The following is a 15,968-nucleotide window of genomic DNA, read 5'->3' on the forward strand; positions in this document are numbered from 1 at the left end:
AAAGGTGGCATATTGTGTAGATGACCTTCCACCTTCCCTTTAGCCTTCTATGGCTTCTATCGCGGAAGGTTTACAGTATTCAGGTGACCATGTTTTATGGCATTAGCTTTTAGTACCCATGTGCTGAAAATCAGTATTCTTCGTCGCTGTGCTGTACCTAGTGAATACCTTTTTAAGAAAAGGGGATTCAATACGTATCATGGGCAAGCAACTACATATCTTGACAAAGTCACAGATCAATTTTTTCAAGACGACAGCCCGACCTATTTCATATAATTGCGTTTATCAACTTGCAAGGAGAGACATGTGATCGACATGAAAACAGCCCATAACCTTTTGTTTCTGCCTGGTGATCGAGTCTCCACACAAAATGCGAATATGCCTTGCAGACGCCTTGCAGTTGGGTATCGCTCGATCACTCTGAGGGGTTATCTTGGTGGCTGTGTCACCAGGTCTAACAATGCAACAAAGCTTTGACACGCTTGGCAAGCACTAGGCAGCCTCGAAGAGCAAGACGTCTTCGGAATTGATCTGCTTCATGGCTTGTGGAGGGTGGAATTGAAACTTGTTTGAGTGGTTGGCTATAGGATAGGGCGGTTCCTCCAGGCTTCCATTTAGAAGCCCCCTTGATGGGTATACTTGATTCCTTTGGACAGAAACAAAAAGTTGGGTATATCATCCCAGTTGATGAATGAAGATAAGTGGGCTTTTGATATTCAAGTGCATCCATAGCTTGGTCTCACAGTCACAACTCACAGTCAACTTAATGACCAGTAGGACTGACTAATATAGCAACAGAATTATAATTAAGAGACTTGCAGTATGACATGATGTCTTTAAATGCGCGATAACGTTGTGCTGGTACCACTCATGCAAAGGTGCATATGCCAAGCCTTTAGAACATTCTTTGATTTAGCCATCAGCATCTAGAAAAGGAACTTGATCAAGAAAACGGAAATAAATTGAGTACGCCCTGGATAGTGGGTACAGAAACAAGGCCAATAGACGTCTTGGCGGGCTCGGATCATGGAGGCTATGCACGATTCAACCTCGCCAGCTGAATTAGCCTCGATCTGACCAGGTTCAAGACGCCCGGCTGACGTACAGAAACTAGAATAAACTGAGACGCCTTCTCCACACCTTAATCTGACGACCCATGCCTTTTCTTGTTTGGCTACTGGCAAGCGATAGCTATTCGTAAGGGCGAACCCTCTTGGCTGACCACCATCAAGATATGGGTGCCTTGCTGGTCGACAAAAAGGCATACGAGCTGTGAGGTTGCAGCATTGAGCATCTCAAGTATAAAACCTCGTACTCTGGCTGGAGAGTTGCAAAAACCATCATCAGCATCTTCAACTCTACACATTCAACTACATATCTTCGCTTATACTTGAGCCACCTTGGCAGCCGGCAACATGGCTCTCAAGGACCTCCTTGCCAAGTGTCTCTGCTTCTCTCGGCGCGACGCTGCCCAAGAGGAGTCGGAAAAGCAGGAACCCCCAAAGCCTGTTCAGACGACCCAGATTCCGTCTGTCAAGACTACATCTCCTCCCGCCCCTGCGGCCACCAGATCTGCTCCGGCCCCGGCCAAGTCAACTCCTGCTGCCTCAGCTCCCGCCAAGAAACCGGCAGCCAAGCCAGCGACATCGTCTTCCCCAAAGGGAGGAAGCGGTGCGGGAACGGCATCAACACTCAATCAGCAAACGACGATGAACTCTCTCCTCTCTGCCGATGCTGCTGTTAGCAGCACCCACAAGACCTCTCGCCACACTAGCAGTGGAGGAGTCGGTCACAGAAGCTACAGCAGTGGTAGAGGTCATAGTAGCTATAGTAGCGGATGGGGAGGAGGCGGCAGTTATAGCGGAGGAGGTGATGGCGGCGGCGGCGGCGGCGGTGGTGGTGGTGGTGGCTGCGGAGGCGGTGGTGGAGGTGGAGGCGGAGGCGGCTAGGTAAATTGGTCTTCTTCCCTTAGGGACGTAAGGATGTTAAAGGTGATTATCGATGTACTTGAGTTTGTTTAGATACTGTCGAGACGGATTATGTTCTAGGCTTTAAAAGATGACTTGTTAAAGGCATTTGTTTCTCACATGTGAGTTCAGTGCGAACCGTAGTTCCAGTGGTAATTATATCCCCGAGTCTCACTGCTGCGTGATTAAGCCGACACAAAGTCCGTGTTCCTCGCAGACCCGGCGCCGCCACTCGGAGTGGGGCCGTGTTCCGGAATCCGACAATTTCGGCTTCACCTGAGATGACTCGTGACACCAGGAAAGGACAGGGCCAGAGCTGAGGATGAAAGTATAAGGCTAAGGCTTCAATAAATTTCCAGCTGCGCAAAGATCATTAGCAGGGGTAAATCACCTCATGTCCCGCTAGAGTGTTGGTTATATAGCACTGCAGGTGTAAGCTGACGGCTGAATTACTTCTCATTAGCTTCATGGCACGATCATTAACTACCTAACAAACGATGATGAATCACGGCGATATCTATATTATGTTTGCGAGATTGACATGTTATCCTACAAGGCCTTGTTTAGTCCCGTTTCAACATCAAGCAACACAAACAATTCCAACCAAATGTAATCTCATCAGATCCGCCCCCTGTTCCTTGCAGCAAATCCTTCCATCTCACGTCTTTGAAGCGCTCACTCGCAACTCGATTACCCAATTCGGCACGACCATGCGCATTTGACATGGGTTCTAAATCTTTCATATGATGGCACGCTGTTACAGGCTCTTCGGTTCGCCCTTCGAGTTGCCGGATTACGTTCCCCAGATATGTTGAGAAGCTTTGTCGGGAGGCATTAACTGTCCGTTTGTTGTTTCAGCGGATCAGGTCGGAGATTTCGATGGCTTAAAGAGCAAAGTTTATGACAGCCCAAAAGCCTTGTACTGTGCTGATCCATGCCATTATTCACTCGGTGGCTTCCTGGATAATGTCGTGGTGGCATGCGGGGATTTCAAAGAAGGTCTATGGGAAAACATATCCGAGTCAAGGTCGACCATGGAGTTTGCAGAGTCCATTCTATGGGCTCGGGATCTTTTCTGCCTTGAAGAAAGGTGTGTATTAAACAGTTTTAGGAGGGCACATGTGTCCCTGCTAACATGTTGTATAGGCTACACTCGACTCCTGATTCTCGCCTTTCAACCAACACACAGGATGCGTACGAGGGAACTATCTACACCGTGCAGAAGGGCGATACTTGCGAGTCTATTTCAAAGGCCATGTCCGTGGCAACTGACAGGCTGACTGAAAGGAACGGTCTGACATATACTTGCTCTGACCTGCTCGAGGGGAGGAATCTCTGCATAGAGGATACCTGCGAGATTGCGAGGATCGAGCAAGGCCAGGCTTGTCAAGACTTTGTCAAGTGGAAGTGGTTTAGCACGATCCAACTTCAGTCATGGAATCCGTATGTACTCACTGCAGTTCTCTTGTTAGTGTTTGCTGACTAGGGTTTGTTAGTACACTGAAGCCGTTGTGCAACATCTGACTTATTCCCAACTTGGACACCGTGGCTGGCCGTTATATCTGCATTGGGTCGGTGTTTCTTGGGACATCTTTACAAGCCTATTTCTAATTCGATGTAATCCACCAAGCGATTTCAACGACCCAGAGCCATCACCTACACAACCAGTGAAGGGGAAATGGAGAATGTGGGCACTTCCATGACAGTATCCTATCTTTTTCTAACTACCGAACTAGAGAAGCCCTCGTGTCCGCCAAGCCATCGAAAACCACAGCGAACCCAGCGCCTGTCACTACAACAGAGCCTTTGAAACTGTACAAGACTCACCTGCCAAAGATCGACATCAACCCCAACGCTGCAAACTCGAAAGCAGAGTTTCTCAAGTACTGTTGACTCACAAACAAGAAATAAGACTACATCTTGGACACTGATGATCCACCAGAAAATTGCCAGAACCTAATGGATATATACTACACATTTCATCCAGAAAAACCATCTCCAACGGCGCCGTCCTCTATTCCCGAGACATGTACACCAAGGAGCGACGTTGATGAACTCTGATAACCTGAGATTATAAGAGACTTGCATGGTGAAATTGGCGTTAGGATATTCGTGTAAATACCATTCAAAAGAAGAAAAGAAGTTATCAGACACAAGGTCTAGAGAGTTGATACAGTACACACTGTGGGAGTTGGCTAATGTTTGCTTTTTCCAAGATGATTGTCGGGGTAACTAACTGTCTGATAGACCAGGGGATAAAGAACGGGCACTGTACCTTACAAAGGGGCCGTGAGAAGTGTCTATTTCAACTAACAACCAGTATACCATCATAATCAATGCTTTTCAAATTTTACAGATCAATCTCGACCAGAAATAATCCAGTGCAAGCATCAAACACCCATGTCGTTGTCGGCAAACGCTAACAGCCGACGTCATAGTTCGTTAGCGCATAGTTGAAGCATCCCTACCTACATACGCGACGAGCGCGTCACATCGACGACATTGGTGATAACTTCATCTTAACCCAGCACCGACCGTCATGGCATCTGATTCCATGTCCGGCGTCAAGGTTGAGGCATCCGACGTCAAAGTCGAGATGCGCGACCGTGATGCTACTTCTCACACAATCTCAAGTCCCCCCAGCGATCTCAGGGATGAACTGCTACAAGCTATCGAGAACATCCAAGTAGATGGCACATTTGCGTCTTCATCCGCCGTGAATCGCCTCTCGGCGGGCGTATTCGTTCATGGTGTCGGCGATATCGCTACACCACTTAGCGAGTTCCAGGCATGCCAGATGATCGCCAAGGCCCGCCAGGCGCCCTATGGTAAGGGGAGCGAAACCATTGTCGACACTTCTGTGCGCAACACATGGGAACTAGATCCAAGCCAGTTCGAGCTACGTGATCCTACATGGACGGCCCAGGTTCAAATCTTGTGTAAACAAGTCGCAAAGACTCTGGGCATTAATGGAAACATCAAGGCTGAGCTATACAAGATGCTCATCTACGAAAAGGGTGCCATGTTCAAGGCACACACTGAGTGAGGCTTCAGGCCACGGCCCTCTATGTCATAGCTAACAAGTGGAAGTACTGAAAAGATCCCTGACATGTTTGGCACACTCGTCGTCTGCCTGCCGTCAACCCATCAGGGCGGAGACGTGGTTCTTAGACACAACGGCCAAGCGCACGTCTTCAGGTCGTCGGACCATGCCCAATCCTGTGCCTTTTGGTACTCGGACGTGTCACATGAAGTTCTTCCCGTCACCTCTGGATACCGCTGGGTTCTCACTTACAACCTGGCTCTCGACTCGGCCCAGCCGCGTCCCTCGGCGAGTCTCCTTAGCCAGGTCAACACTCAGCCACTTAGACAAGCGCTGAACAGGTGGCTTGCTCAAGATCCAACGACACGTGAGAATGAGTATTTCTATCACGTTCTGGATCATGACTACACCGAAGCCAGCATTTCTCTCAATGCTCTAAAGGCACAGGATCTAATCCGCGTACAAGCCCTGAAGGAAGAGTGTAGCAAGCTCCCCGTCGACGTCTACCTCGCGCTGCTCGAGAAGATGGAGACGGGAAGCGTCGAGTATTGCCCCGATCCCTACGACAGGAGAAGCTTTTACCGCGGTGGGTATTATGGTGGCTACGACGAGGAGGACGAGGAGGACGAGGATGATGATGAAGACGGCTTCCATGCACTCGAAGATGTTATAGAGTCTTCGCACAAAGTCTTGACTCTTGTCGACCTGGACGGTCACACTGTAACCAAGGGCCTCGATCTGGATGAAGATGACATCCTCCAGGTAGACGCCTTTGAGGACATCGAGGGACGGGAGGAGTACGAAGGGTACATGGGAAACTCGGTATGTCTCTCCACGTATGGTAACCTTTCAACTGCCCATATTGACACACTCTGCAGGGTCCAATGGCGACACACTGGTATCGCTTAGCGGTATGATATCTCCTCGTCCTCTTTCCAGCTTTCTCTAATCATCCAAACCAGACCGTTGTCATTGCCCCCCACGACTCTCTTGCCTCTCTATTTGCCGGTAACGGCGGATCCCCATCGCCGGTAGCACATCTCGCCCGCAGATGTTTGCTCCCGCAGGCACCAGAGTCTCTCTTTGCCGCACTCGACGGCATCTTGAGCGAAACGTGGAACCCCACGGGTACCCCAGGCTACCGGGCATCTTTGGATGCGGCGGCCGTGCAGGAAGTCGTCAGAGTTGCATTGCACCGTGAACGATATGACCTGCTTGACAAAACCATGGCCTTGAGTCCTAGGAAGCTAGAGCCTGGTCTCTGGGACTGGATTAAAGAGTGGTTGAATGGTGGTGATGTCAACCAACGCTTCAAGGCCATCCAGAAAGGGTGAGTCCTCGGCTTGAACAGTGATGAGTGTTCGGCAAGCTAACACAGGGCAGGATTACTTCGGCTATCCTCTTAGGCACTGATCTCGGCCAGCGGGCTGAGGCCATCACCAGACTAGTTCCCATCCCTGACCAACTCTCGGACATCGAACCAGGTGCGCTCGAGTGGGCTCGCGAAACCACACGCCAGTGCCTAGAGAACAGTGCCACCAATGTTCTGGGCCACGTGGATGGGCCACCCATGGTAGACCTCGCGTTCTACTTTGACGACCCTTTAGCCTTCCTCTCAGAGACGTAGGTCTTTGGTTCTAAACATTAGGTATAATCGACAATGCTGACAGTCGTGCAGCGTGGCACCCATCATTGACAAACACAAGCGATCACTGGCACTTACTGTCAGCTTCTTATCTCAGCTGATGGACAAGGCAAGTAACGGCAAGCTACCCATGGAGAGCTCCCTGCAGCTATACCGATCCATCGCCAAGACCATGATCGCCTCGGTCGACTTCACAAAGGCACAGAGCCACGTCTCGCTTGAGCACTCGGCTAAAAAGATCCGGTACGCTTGCTCGCAAGACGAACTTCGCCGCGAACTCTCATTGAGCGCCAGCATTCGTGAGCTGTCGACCCTGTTTAGGGGTTTGATAAAGGCCGATACGGAGGCTGATGACCTCGCCGCGTCTTTTGTCTCCAAGCTTACCTCCGACTGTCCTGGGATTAAAGCCGATGAACTTCCTCACTTGTGGATTCCTTTCCTGCGCAAAGTCGACGCGGCTTTGGATTATTCTACCATGTCGTCGGACGAGTTGTCTCGCTACCAGAAACTCTTTACCACATTTCTCAAGGCCTATCTAGACAAGTACGTAGGCCGAGAGCCCGTCTACAACAGCAGCTTGATACGGCCCAGAGTTCATTGCAACTGTGGCGACTGCGAGCGTCTAAACGAGTTCCTTGTCGATCGTTCTCGTGAGGTGGGACGCTTCTCGGTTAACAAGCAACGACGCGCCCACCTTCACCAGGGGCTCGACAGCGCACATGTCGACTGTACTCACATAACAGAGCGCAGAGGATCCCCTCATACCCTCGTCGTGACAAAGACATTCAAGCAGATCGCGCAGCGACTTCAAAGCTGGACCACTCGCCGCACAGAGGCCACCAAGGAGCTGGTTCGCTTCAACCAGGGCAGACTTAAGACGCTACTTGGGGACGAGTACACGGCCATTACCAACATGGACCGTATCATGGCTACCGGGAGTGAGCGGCAACCCCTGGCAGAGACGGCTCAGGCTGCTCAGGCTGGCTCCTCGCGAGCGCTCGTGGTTGGGGAGAAGCGCAAGCTGCCTGATGATATCGATGTCATTGACCTGACTAGTGATTGAAGAAAAGTATTGGAATTTGGGAATGAGCCTCGAATTCTCTTCGTGCGTATAATAATGGTGTTGGAGTTTGGACAGGAAACTCCTTTGGAAGGGGTGTGGACTTTAGCAACTTGGGATTCAGTCAGATACCTATGGAAAAGTGTTTTAAGGAAATACAAGATTGCATCATAGCAGATACTATAGCTAAATATGATGCCGATCTGTATCTAGTTGCGTTTATGCATTGTCTCTCGTCCCTCTTAGAGCTTGAATACACTCATTAGTGAAGCCTCAGCGAAAAGCAAGCTAAAGAACCAAGCCCAAATGATAGTTGTAGAACCAAAGTTTCGCTCAATGTGTCATCTCGATCCATTCTCCATCCAGAATGTCCGCTGATAGTCAATTGATCAAAGACTAATCGACCACCTCATCGACGTCGTCCTACTCATCAAAGCAGCTCAAGCCGCATATCCAGTTGCAGACTCATTATCAAATCCACCTATTCGATCCCACCAAGTCCTCCACCCAAGTTACAGCTTGTAGTGCCTTGTGAAGACTGCTCTTGGGTGACTGCCCGTGCTCCGCCCTTGGATGTGAGATGATGTTGACTCTGGCCATGACATGACCTGTATTTTGAGCTTCATCATCGATTTTGTTGTCTATATAGTTGCCTCTCATATGTGTTGTCGAGAAACAGTTTGTTGGAAGAATCGTAGTGGCATATGCTCGAATTAGGCTTCAGCGGGCCCAAGTGATGTATAGGAGCAACGCACTCCGCCTCCCCTTTCATTTGCGGAGGGTGTTGAGACTGACACGAGGGTTGAAGCCTGCTTGCTTCACCAGACCCGTTTCTAGGCAAATTTAACCGTCAGCTACATTTCTCATGGCTCGGAGGTTAGGTGCTGATACTTACCCACGACGTAGACGATCGTCACACTGATCTCGCCGATGTTGGTCGCCACGATGCACTTGCGGGAGCCAGACTTGGACCCAGCAACCGCGTGAGACTCTCTCTCTGGTGCCAGACCAGAGTAGAGAGCAATGTCTATATAACACCCGGCATGAAAGGATGCTGATGCAGATCGTCTTGCGTTCGTTTTCGTCTTTTCGGTAGCTTTATCGTAGAAAGCTGGAAGAAAATGCCAGAAGGCTCTGAACACTCGACGGAACATTGATTGAAGGGATGAGGTGATGGCTCGCTGTTCGTCGTCCGGGGCAGAACTAACCGAAGACCAGCCATTTGCTGCAATCATTGTACCGCGCTCTGACGGCCAAGACTGTAGAAACGTTCGAGTTGTGGTAACAACTGATTATAGGTTTGGAGCCATCGGCTCCTATATAGGTGTTGGCTGGTTGAGTACTTGACGGGGAGTCTTGGCAATCCCTTCTTGCGTGTGATTCTGGATAACATCGTGTCCAGGAGGCCAATGCCCCGAAGCCTTTCCGTCACAGTCGTTCCACAGCTGGTAGGCGATATATAGTTGAATGTTTTGAGAGACTGTGAAGCAACCCAATTCTGCCTGCGTCTCGTAGTACAACCCCAGGAAAACATGCCAGGTATACCAAAACATGATTCTAGAGAAGGAGGCGACCGAGTATGGAGAGAGAACTGCAGGGCAGGACCCGGAAGGACATCTTTCGTAAGCATGCCGAGTAGTTCACCATCGACTCTTTACAGGCTGAGCAAAACAGAACAGAACAGAGCAAAACGATGTTTTAGATACCGTTCAGAGTCTGTTCGATAGCCAAAATATATATATTGGAAAGACGGGATCTTTCTGCATCGTTGGACTGCTTCGGTGGATGCAAGGTTCATCGGACAATGAACCATGGTGGTGATATATCTACATATGTATCAGCAATGGGAAACGAATCCTAGACTGAGCTCTTATCATACAAGGTCGGATCCCCTTGTTTCCGTTTCTGGGATCCAGGTCTTGCGAAGACGGGTGGTTCCCATGGGCCGAGCCATTCGCTTTGCCGGGCGTGCAGGCTTTCTCCCAGGCATGAGGTAAGACCCGTGCCGGGTGTGTCTCTAGCTTGGAATGGCTCTTAGCCTGAGGAGGATATCAAGATCGTCGCAGTAGATAACACAGGAGAAAGAGAGATTGGATTCATCGTCGATGACGCCGTTGGCCACTGCGTATCGTTGATCCAAGGGGAAGGCATGTTCAGAAAGTATATACGCGTTGAAGGGTTTCGGGTAATCAGGCAAGTCCAAGAGTACTCTGTAGGTGGTAGGTCTAGGATGAAAGTTGGGACGCGCTCTGGCAAGGAGCTGGGTGTCGGTACTATACTATAGGGCGGGCAAAATCCCTGTCAAGGAAGTAGGTGGAAAGTTCATCAGTATGGGAAGAGGCCGCCTATTTATATGTGATGGTGAGCGAGCCAAGGTCCGCGTATCTTCTATGGCTTATGGCTGTTTGCTTGTTTGATTGTAGATGTATGCTGGCCCACAAGCAGTCCACCAAAACGCGGAGAGCAACCTAGAGAAGGTGGCAAATGGAGAATATAAATATTTGCCATACTATCAAGATATCCTTTTGCAAACTTGTGATGATATCAGATATCTTTATGCTCTTGTTAGACAAGGCAATAGTAATCCTGAGATAAGAGCAGATTTGGAATGCACTGTGTCTACTCCTGGGCCCGGTATATCCTATGGAGCACCCATACATCTAAACTTCATCCACGGTAGAACATGACGGAAAAAAGACTTCAAAGCATTTTCAGATTTTACTACTGTCTCGAGCCAAAATTTCTGTCTTTTTTAAGTCCTTTAATCCTCCATCAGATCCATAAATCCCCCTCGAGTTGATGCAAGTGGGCGTGCGTTCAGCTTTTCTCCTCTCCCCTGAAACGCAAATTAGTCTCCTCCATCCACCATCTTCTAAGACCGCTTGATCATAGAGTCACGGCTGGGACCGGTTCCAATCCACTTGACCTATTTAAATGTCAGTACTTCTCAAGTTCAACTCCACGGAAGCCAGCAGAGGCCTGTCTGATCGGGGCAGCCCCCGAGGTTTTATCATACCTTGACACCGACAAACTTCTCGATGAACTGGTCATACGGTTAGTACAGTCCTATTCATAGGATATCACATCACATACTTCAATGTACTCCCGAGCTTGCTTAGGCAAGTCGTAGTAGTTCTTGGCATCGGTGGTGGGCTTCATCCAGCCATCCATCTCATGGTAGACAACCTTGACGTTCTCAAGACGCTTGAGGTCCGCCGGGAAAGAAGGAACATCCTGTAAACAGTCAACCTTTGTGTCCGTAAGCTTCCATCCGGTGGTTCACCAACCTCGCCATTTTCGTCCTTGTAAGCGATAGCGATCTTGATCTTCTCGAAGCCGTCCAGAATGTCGAGCTGGGAAACAAAGTCAGTGATTAGCTGTTAAGCTGAACCATGGTATGCTTTACCTTTGTGAGGTTCAGTGCCGTGTAGTGGTTGATAGCCTGATAAACATTAATCATATGCTCCATAGAGATAACGGGGGGTTTATGTACTGTGCTATACTTGACGACAACAAGGTCTACATGGTTTCAGTTAGATATCGTTCCATTCGCCATCATGTCGGATCAAGTATCGGATCCGAGGATTCAGTAACCAACATACCGAGCCTAGTCTCGTTAGTCACAACAATGGGACCAGTTTCGGGCAAATATATCTTACCATCCACATCGACGTCTCCGACCGGTGGTAGTTCCCCATTCACGGCCGACATCCTGAAGCTTTACGCCAACCCTGATAACGATCAGTCAGCCTGAGTTGAGATTAATGGGAATAGAACACGCACTCCTCAGTCACGTCCTCAGTGGGGAAAGGGCCGGATCCGACTCTATGTCGAAGATTAGCTTGAATCCGCGTTTCAGACCTTTTATGTATAGGATTACCTGGTCGTGTACGCCTGTTTTGGTGTTAGCCGGTCCATCAAAACGCTCAAGACAACTGTACCTTGACAACACCAATGACTTCCTCAATCTTGGTTGGGTTAAGGGCAAGTCCTGCAATGCAGCCTCCCAAGCAGGTAGAGCTGCTAGTCACATAAGGCTAAAGAATATCAGTATGTGAATATAAGGAACTGGAAAGGGAATATGCTTACAAAAGTGCCCCAGTCGAGATCGAGCATGAGCGCCTATTCAGTCAAGAGGTTGAGAAGAGAGCCTGGTCTGGGGCAATTCAACAAGTTGAACAAGTGAGAGCCCCAGATCGCAGACATCCTCGTTCAACCCCCAGCTAGTCAGTAGAAACCCAGCACAGTGAACAAGGGGTACAAACGTTCGCTCCTTCGATGAGGATGCTGGTGTTGCTCTCCTGGGCCGAGCTCATAAAAGCCACAGCGTCAACGGCATACTTGGCAAGCTTGGGGCGATACTCCTTGAACCGGGCAATCTCCTCCTCGACGTCGTACTTGAGAAGGTCACCGTATCGCTTGGCGTAGCCGGCGGCCAGCCTTCTGAGCTTGGATTCGAAAAGCTCCTCGTCAAAAATCTCGGACAGTCGGATACCGCTTCGAGCAGCTTTTGTACTGTAGGAAGGTCCGATGCCCTTTCCTGTCGTTCCAACCTTGCGCTCTGGGAAGCATAGTCAATGGCTGTATATGACTTATTCCAGATTGATCAATCCACCTCCAAGTTCGACCTCTTCGAGTCCGTCGACAGCGGCGTGAAGGTCGAAATCAATGTGCACACGGTCCGAGACCAGGATACGGTCGTAAACGTTGGGAAGACCCTTGGCATCCAACTCCTCGAGCTCCTGGAAGAAGGAGGGGCTATTCGACAGGTCAGAGTCATGGTCACTTCAATGGAAGCTCTTTGCGCGTTTCTCAGTTTGCCTTGATGTCCCGTCGTGAACGCGACAACCAATGGCCAGATGAGCAAGTCAGCTGCCTGAGCGCAAACTGTCTTGTAGTCTCGGTGTATAGTAGGCATTAGGCCATTGCTATCGAGGATCGAGGACTTATGACGAGGTTCTTGGGTCGAGAGATACGTACACGTGAAAGACAACACTGGTGCCGATGAAGTTCATGCTAATGAAGCGTCAGTCTCGGAACAGCAGGCCAGCGGAATACAGCGACAACATACCATTTGGGGTTGATAAGACCCGAAGGGAGCAAGTGGAAGCTAACAATCCATGGTAAGTATCACTTTTTTGTGATAACTGGGGAGCCCGTCTCACGCCCATACCTATAAGACACACCGTTGGCGCTATTCACTGTGGTCAGCAACACAGCATGTATATTGATATCGCGCAGACAAGACTCACAGACAGGAGTGACCTGCATTATGACCTCCCTATATCTGTCTTAGTATGTATACCACAGGTTACAATCACATTGGGTACGGACAGCAGCGCGTGCGCAAAGCTGGGCCTCCCTGGAGCAATCGTTAGTCAAGTTGTCGGCGTCGACAGGATGCATTGAGACGTACGGGGCCAGGATATCGGTAAGTTTTCCTTTCTAGTCGGCCATTGACGTCAGTACTCAGTGGAATTCGAAATATTCGGTCGCGATGTCCAAACATACACCTTCATCGCCTGCAACAAGTCAGCCTGCATTCTCAGATCCTGTCCGTATCATGGAGCTAGGTGCGCGGTATCGGCGCGGGGCATCGCATCGCATCGCAGCGCAGGGGTACGGAACGGAATGGTGGGGTTTGGAGGGGAACAGAAGGAATCGCATACCCCATTGGGAGCCTAGAACGAGCTTGATACCCATGATTGAGCAATTTGAGCTTGATGAGCGTTGTGTCGTGAATTCTTTCGAGACGAAGAGTCAGAGAAAAACGGAAAAAGAGTCCGCGTCGGCAATGAAAGGCCGCCGTGTCCCACCTTCCAAAAGAAAACCAGCAAATTCAACGTCCGAAAAATCAGAACCTCCACTTAAACTCACGTTGTTGTGGTGTTATTTGTAGAACCAATGTTGACTCATTCATTACCTCTCTGATCATATTCTTCCCAACAAGAACAATTATTGTCGAGGTCGCTGCCTCCTTCTAGCACGTGAACGAGACCCATCAATGCATAGAAGATGGCATAATGTCGCCTCAATTCGCAAATATCCCGCACTCATTTGTCCGCCCTCTATAGCCGTAGGGTAGCACAACCGTCGGGTCACTTGTGTTTGTGTCAGAATCCATGGCAGGAAAAAGATATATATCCTCATGGATGGCAAATAGAGTAGTCAAGTCCAATATGTGCAAACACTGTCTAATATTTTGCTTGATAGACTAGCTCGTCCTTGTCGGGTAGTCGCCTTATCAAGTGTTGATCCGCAAGCAGAGATATGGATGCTACTCTTGAAGGCTTTTTTGCAAAGCCTCAAGCGAAGCTCACTAGGTATGCCACATCTGTGAATACTGTTGCTGGCGGTCATCTTGCGCTTGGCGAGATTGCGACATTAAGCTCCGTCATTTCTCGAAGCAATACAATAGCAAACCTTGAGCTTGAAAAACACCCAACCTCCAAAGAAGGAAAACTCTACAAAAACCATGGTCCCCTACTCAAGCCCAGATCTACAAACAATCAACCCTGACCGTGAATCACACCTCGTCCTTGGTCTCAAGATCAGCCCTATTAACCGCAACAAGAGCAAACCCAGCGCCTATGAACGAATGTCTGCATTCGCTGCAACGTCATAATGTCTCTCCCTTTGTTGGTGGCGAGTTGATTGGCGAAAAGCCACAGTCGATGTTGGCGGTGTTGTCCGCTTGTCGATCATTCCCGTGTCAAGGCAGATGGAGCGCTCCAACGTCGTCAGAGGCATATCGCGGCTTCAGGGCTCTTGTGTATATAAGTTGATGAAGAAGACGGGAAAGATGAGGATGGAAAATAACCAAGAAAAACAGTCTTTTGACATTTTTATCATTGTAAAATCTTGTTCTTTACCTGAATAACCATCAGCACCAACATCAACACCATCACTACTAGCATCACTACCAAGACTGACACCACAAACACAACCACCATGGGCAACTCAGAGTCAAAACCCGGCATCGCTCCCCAAATGTCCCCTGAGGGCCAACAAAAGGGCGTCCCTCCAGTCATCCGGGCATCCTACCAAAACACCTGGTCACAATTGATCTGCTGGACCAGCGTCTCCCTCAACCTAGGCGAGCCCGACGCTGAACCTACATACTCCGTCAGCCTCCCCAAGGGCTGGTACGGAGACATTATCCTCCACAATGGACCTAGCACAGAGTCGACACCTCTCGCAAGCGGATCGAGGGACCGTGTCTGTAGAACCCCGGACTACTCCATCACACTACCCCCCCTACCCGGCTCCGACTTTGATGGCGGTTTAGAAATCTTGCGTCGTCCATCTGGAAGAAAGGGAAGATGGTGGTTCGGCATTCAAGTCGGCCAAGGTGCCGGAAGACACGTTGAACGATTCGAGTGGCGTCGCTCACACGGCAGCGAAGTCAAGAGTGTCGGCCAGTCAAGATGGGGCTGGAAGCTTGTCCGACTAGGAAGCAACAAAGAAGAGGACTACTCGAGCGACGAGGAGATTCCCGACGATAGAGACGGTTTCACCAGCGACGGCAAGGAGATTGTCGCCGTGTGGGCGGGAAGCAGCTGCTGGAAGATCTCGGGCGTGGGAGAGCTCCAGTTTAGAGGCAGTGGTCTCACTGGTGAGCTGGGCACAGCCTGGGCTTTGATGGTTGTCATGAGTTGCATGGCAATCTGGCAAAAGGCCATGCGAGACATGGCAACCGCGGGTGCTGCTAGCAGTGCCAGTTCATCCTCTTCTGCTGCTGCTGCGGTATCAGTATCGTAATGGAGCGTTCGTTTGTATTTATTGGACCGGCGTTTTGTATTAGATGATATCAACTTTTAGAGGCACGCAATGATATAACGCTTATACACCTTCCAAACTCACACTTCTCTCATCTCGTATCCAAGATGTTGGATACAATACTTAACCGGACCAGATGATATAGCTAGCGACTGTCAACAACTACCCAGAAACTGGCTTGATCTTACAAGCGCTCAGCCTACTCAAGGGAACCGAGATAGGCCAGCACTAGTTTCTCCCTCAACGACTCGGGATAACTATTGATTGTCCATGAGCTGGGTATAATCCAGCGGCGTCTAGCCAATTGCTGCATACACAACTAAACTTCACAAGCCATGAACCGGCCCATAGGATCAACAGTAATAATAAAACCGAATGTCGTGCTCATCACTCGCTCCTCTCCTTCGTTATCCGTCCTCCTATGTCATGTTTCGTGAGTCGACATGGTCCACTCATCCCTCTCCTTTGCCTTCT

General features: G+C 49.6%; 6 protein-coding genes across 6 annotated transcripts; 4 read left to right on the plus strand and 2 right to left on the minus strand.

The window, feature by feature from the left end:
• The first annotated feature begins 1,203 nt into the window (after positions 1 to 1,203).
• Positions 1,204 to 2,074, plus strand: NECHADRAFT_101555 (uncharacterized protein). Its single transcript, XM_003049940.1, has one exon. It carries the CDS (start codon positions 1,416 to 1,418, stop codon positions 1,947 to 1,949), a length of 534 nt encoding a protein of 177 aa, XP_003049986.1. The 5' UTR covers positions 1,204 to 1,415; the 3' UTR covers positions 1,950 to 2,074.
• Positions 2,075 to 3,001: 927 nt separating this feature from the next.
• NECHADRAFT_84640 (uncharacterized protein) lies at positions 3,002 to 4,018 on the plus strand (the record flags this gene model as incomplete). The annotated part of the gene is made up of 4 exons (XM_003049941.1): positions 3,002 to 3,057; positions 3,114 to 3,410; positions 3,704 to 3,850; positions 3,955 to 4,018. The coding sequence occupies 4 exons, from the start codon at positions 3,002 to 3,004 to the stop codon at positions 4,016 to 4,018; spliced, it is 564 nt and encodes a 187-aa protein (XP_003049987.1).
• A 488-nt stretch (positions 4,019 to 4,506) lies between these two features.
• On the plus strand, positions 4,507 to 7,718 carry NECHADRAFT_84641 (uncharacterized protein; the record flags this gene model as incomplete). The annotated part of the gene is made up of 6 exons (XM_003049942.1): positions 4,507 to 5,009; positions 5,052 to 5,832; positions 5,889 to 5,921; positions 5,973 to 6,340; positions 6,394 to 6,633; positions 6,689 to 7,718. The coding sequence occupies 6 exons, from the start codon at positions 4,507 to 4,509 to the stop codon at positions 7,716 to 7,718; spliced, it is 2,955 nt and encodes a 984-aa protein (XP_003049988.1).
• Positions 7,719 to 8,483: 765 nt separating this feature from the next.
• Positions 8,484 to 9,705, minus strand: NECHADRAFT_84642 (uncharacterized protein; the record flags this gene model as incomplete). The annotated part of the gene is made up of 4 exons (XM_003050317.1): positions 8,484 to 8,548; positions 8,611 to 8,974; positions 9,059 to 9,160; positions 9,595 to 9,705. The coding sequence occupies 4 exons, from the start codon at positions 9,703 to 9,705 to the stop codon at positions 8,484 to 8,486; spliced, it is 642 nt and encodes a 213-aa protein (XP_003050363.1).
• Positions 9,706 to 10,587: 882 nt separating this feature from the next.
• NECHADRAFT_49575 (uncharacterized protein) lies at positions 10,588 to 13,160 on the minus strand (the record flags this gene model as incomplete). Its single annotated transcript, XM_003050318.1, has 20 exons — positions 10,588 to 10,641; positions 10,732 to 10,758; positions 10,809 to 10,949; positions 11,003 to 11,068; positions 11,122 to 11,157; positions 11,209 to 11,234; positions 11,318 to 11,322; positions 11,375 to 11,446; positions 11,499 to 11,540; positions 11,596 to 11,609; positions 11,657 to 11,752; positions 11,805 to 11,837; positions 11,981 to 12,276; positions 12,331 to 12,473; positions 12,696 to 12,731; positions 12,787 to 12,825; positions 12,889 to 12,909; positions 12,968 to 12,996; positions 13,050 to 13,073; positions 13,128 to 13,160. Coding segments are annotated over 20 exons (1,233 nt in total), but the record flags the coding sequence as incomplete, so codon positions are not given.
• A 1,545-nt stretch (positions 13,161 to 14,705) lies between these two features.
• On the plus strand, positions 14,706 to 15,476 carry NECHADRAFT_96110 (uncharacterized protein; the record flags this gene model as incomplete). Its single annotated transcript, XM_003049943.1, has 1 exon — positions 14,706 to 15,476. One exon carries the CDS (start codon positions 14,706 to 14,708, stop codon positions 15,474 to 15,476), a length of 771 nt encoding a protein of 256 aa, XP_003049989.1.
• Positions 15,477 to 15,968: the final 492 nt, after the last annotated feature.

This window comes from Fusarium vanettenii (assembly GCF_000151355.1).
Source record: "Fusarium vanettenii 77-13-4 chromosome 9 genomic scaffold NECHAsca_6_chr9_2_0, whole genome shotgun sequence".
NCBI lineage: Eukaryota > Fungi > Ascomycota > Sordariomycetes > Hypocreales > Nectriaceae > Fusarium > Fusarium vanettenii.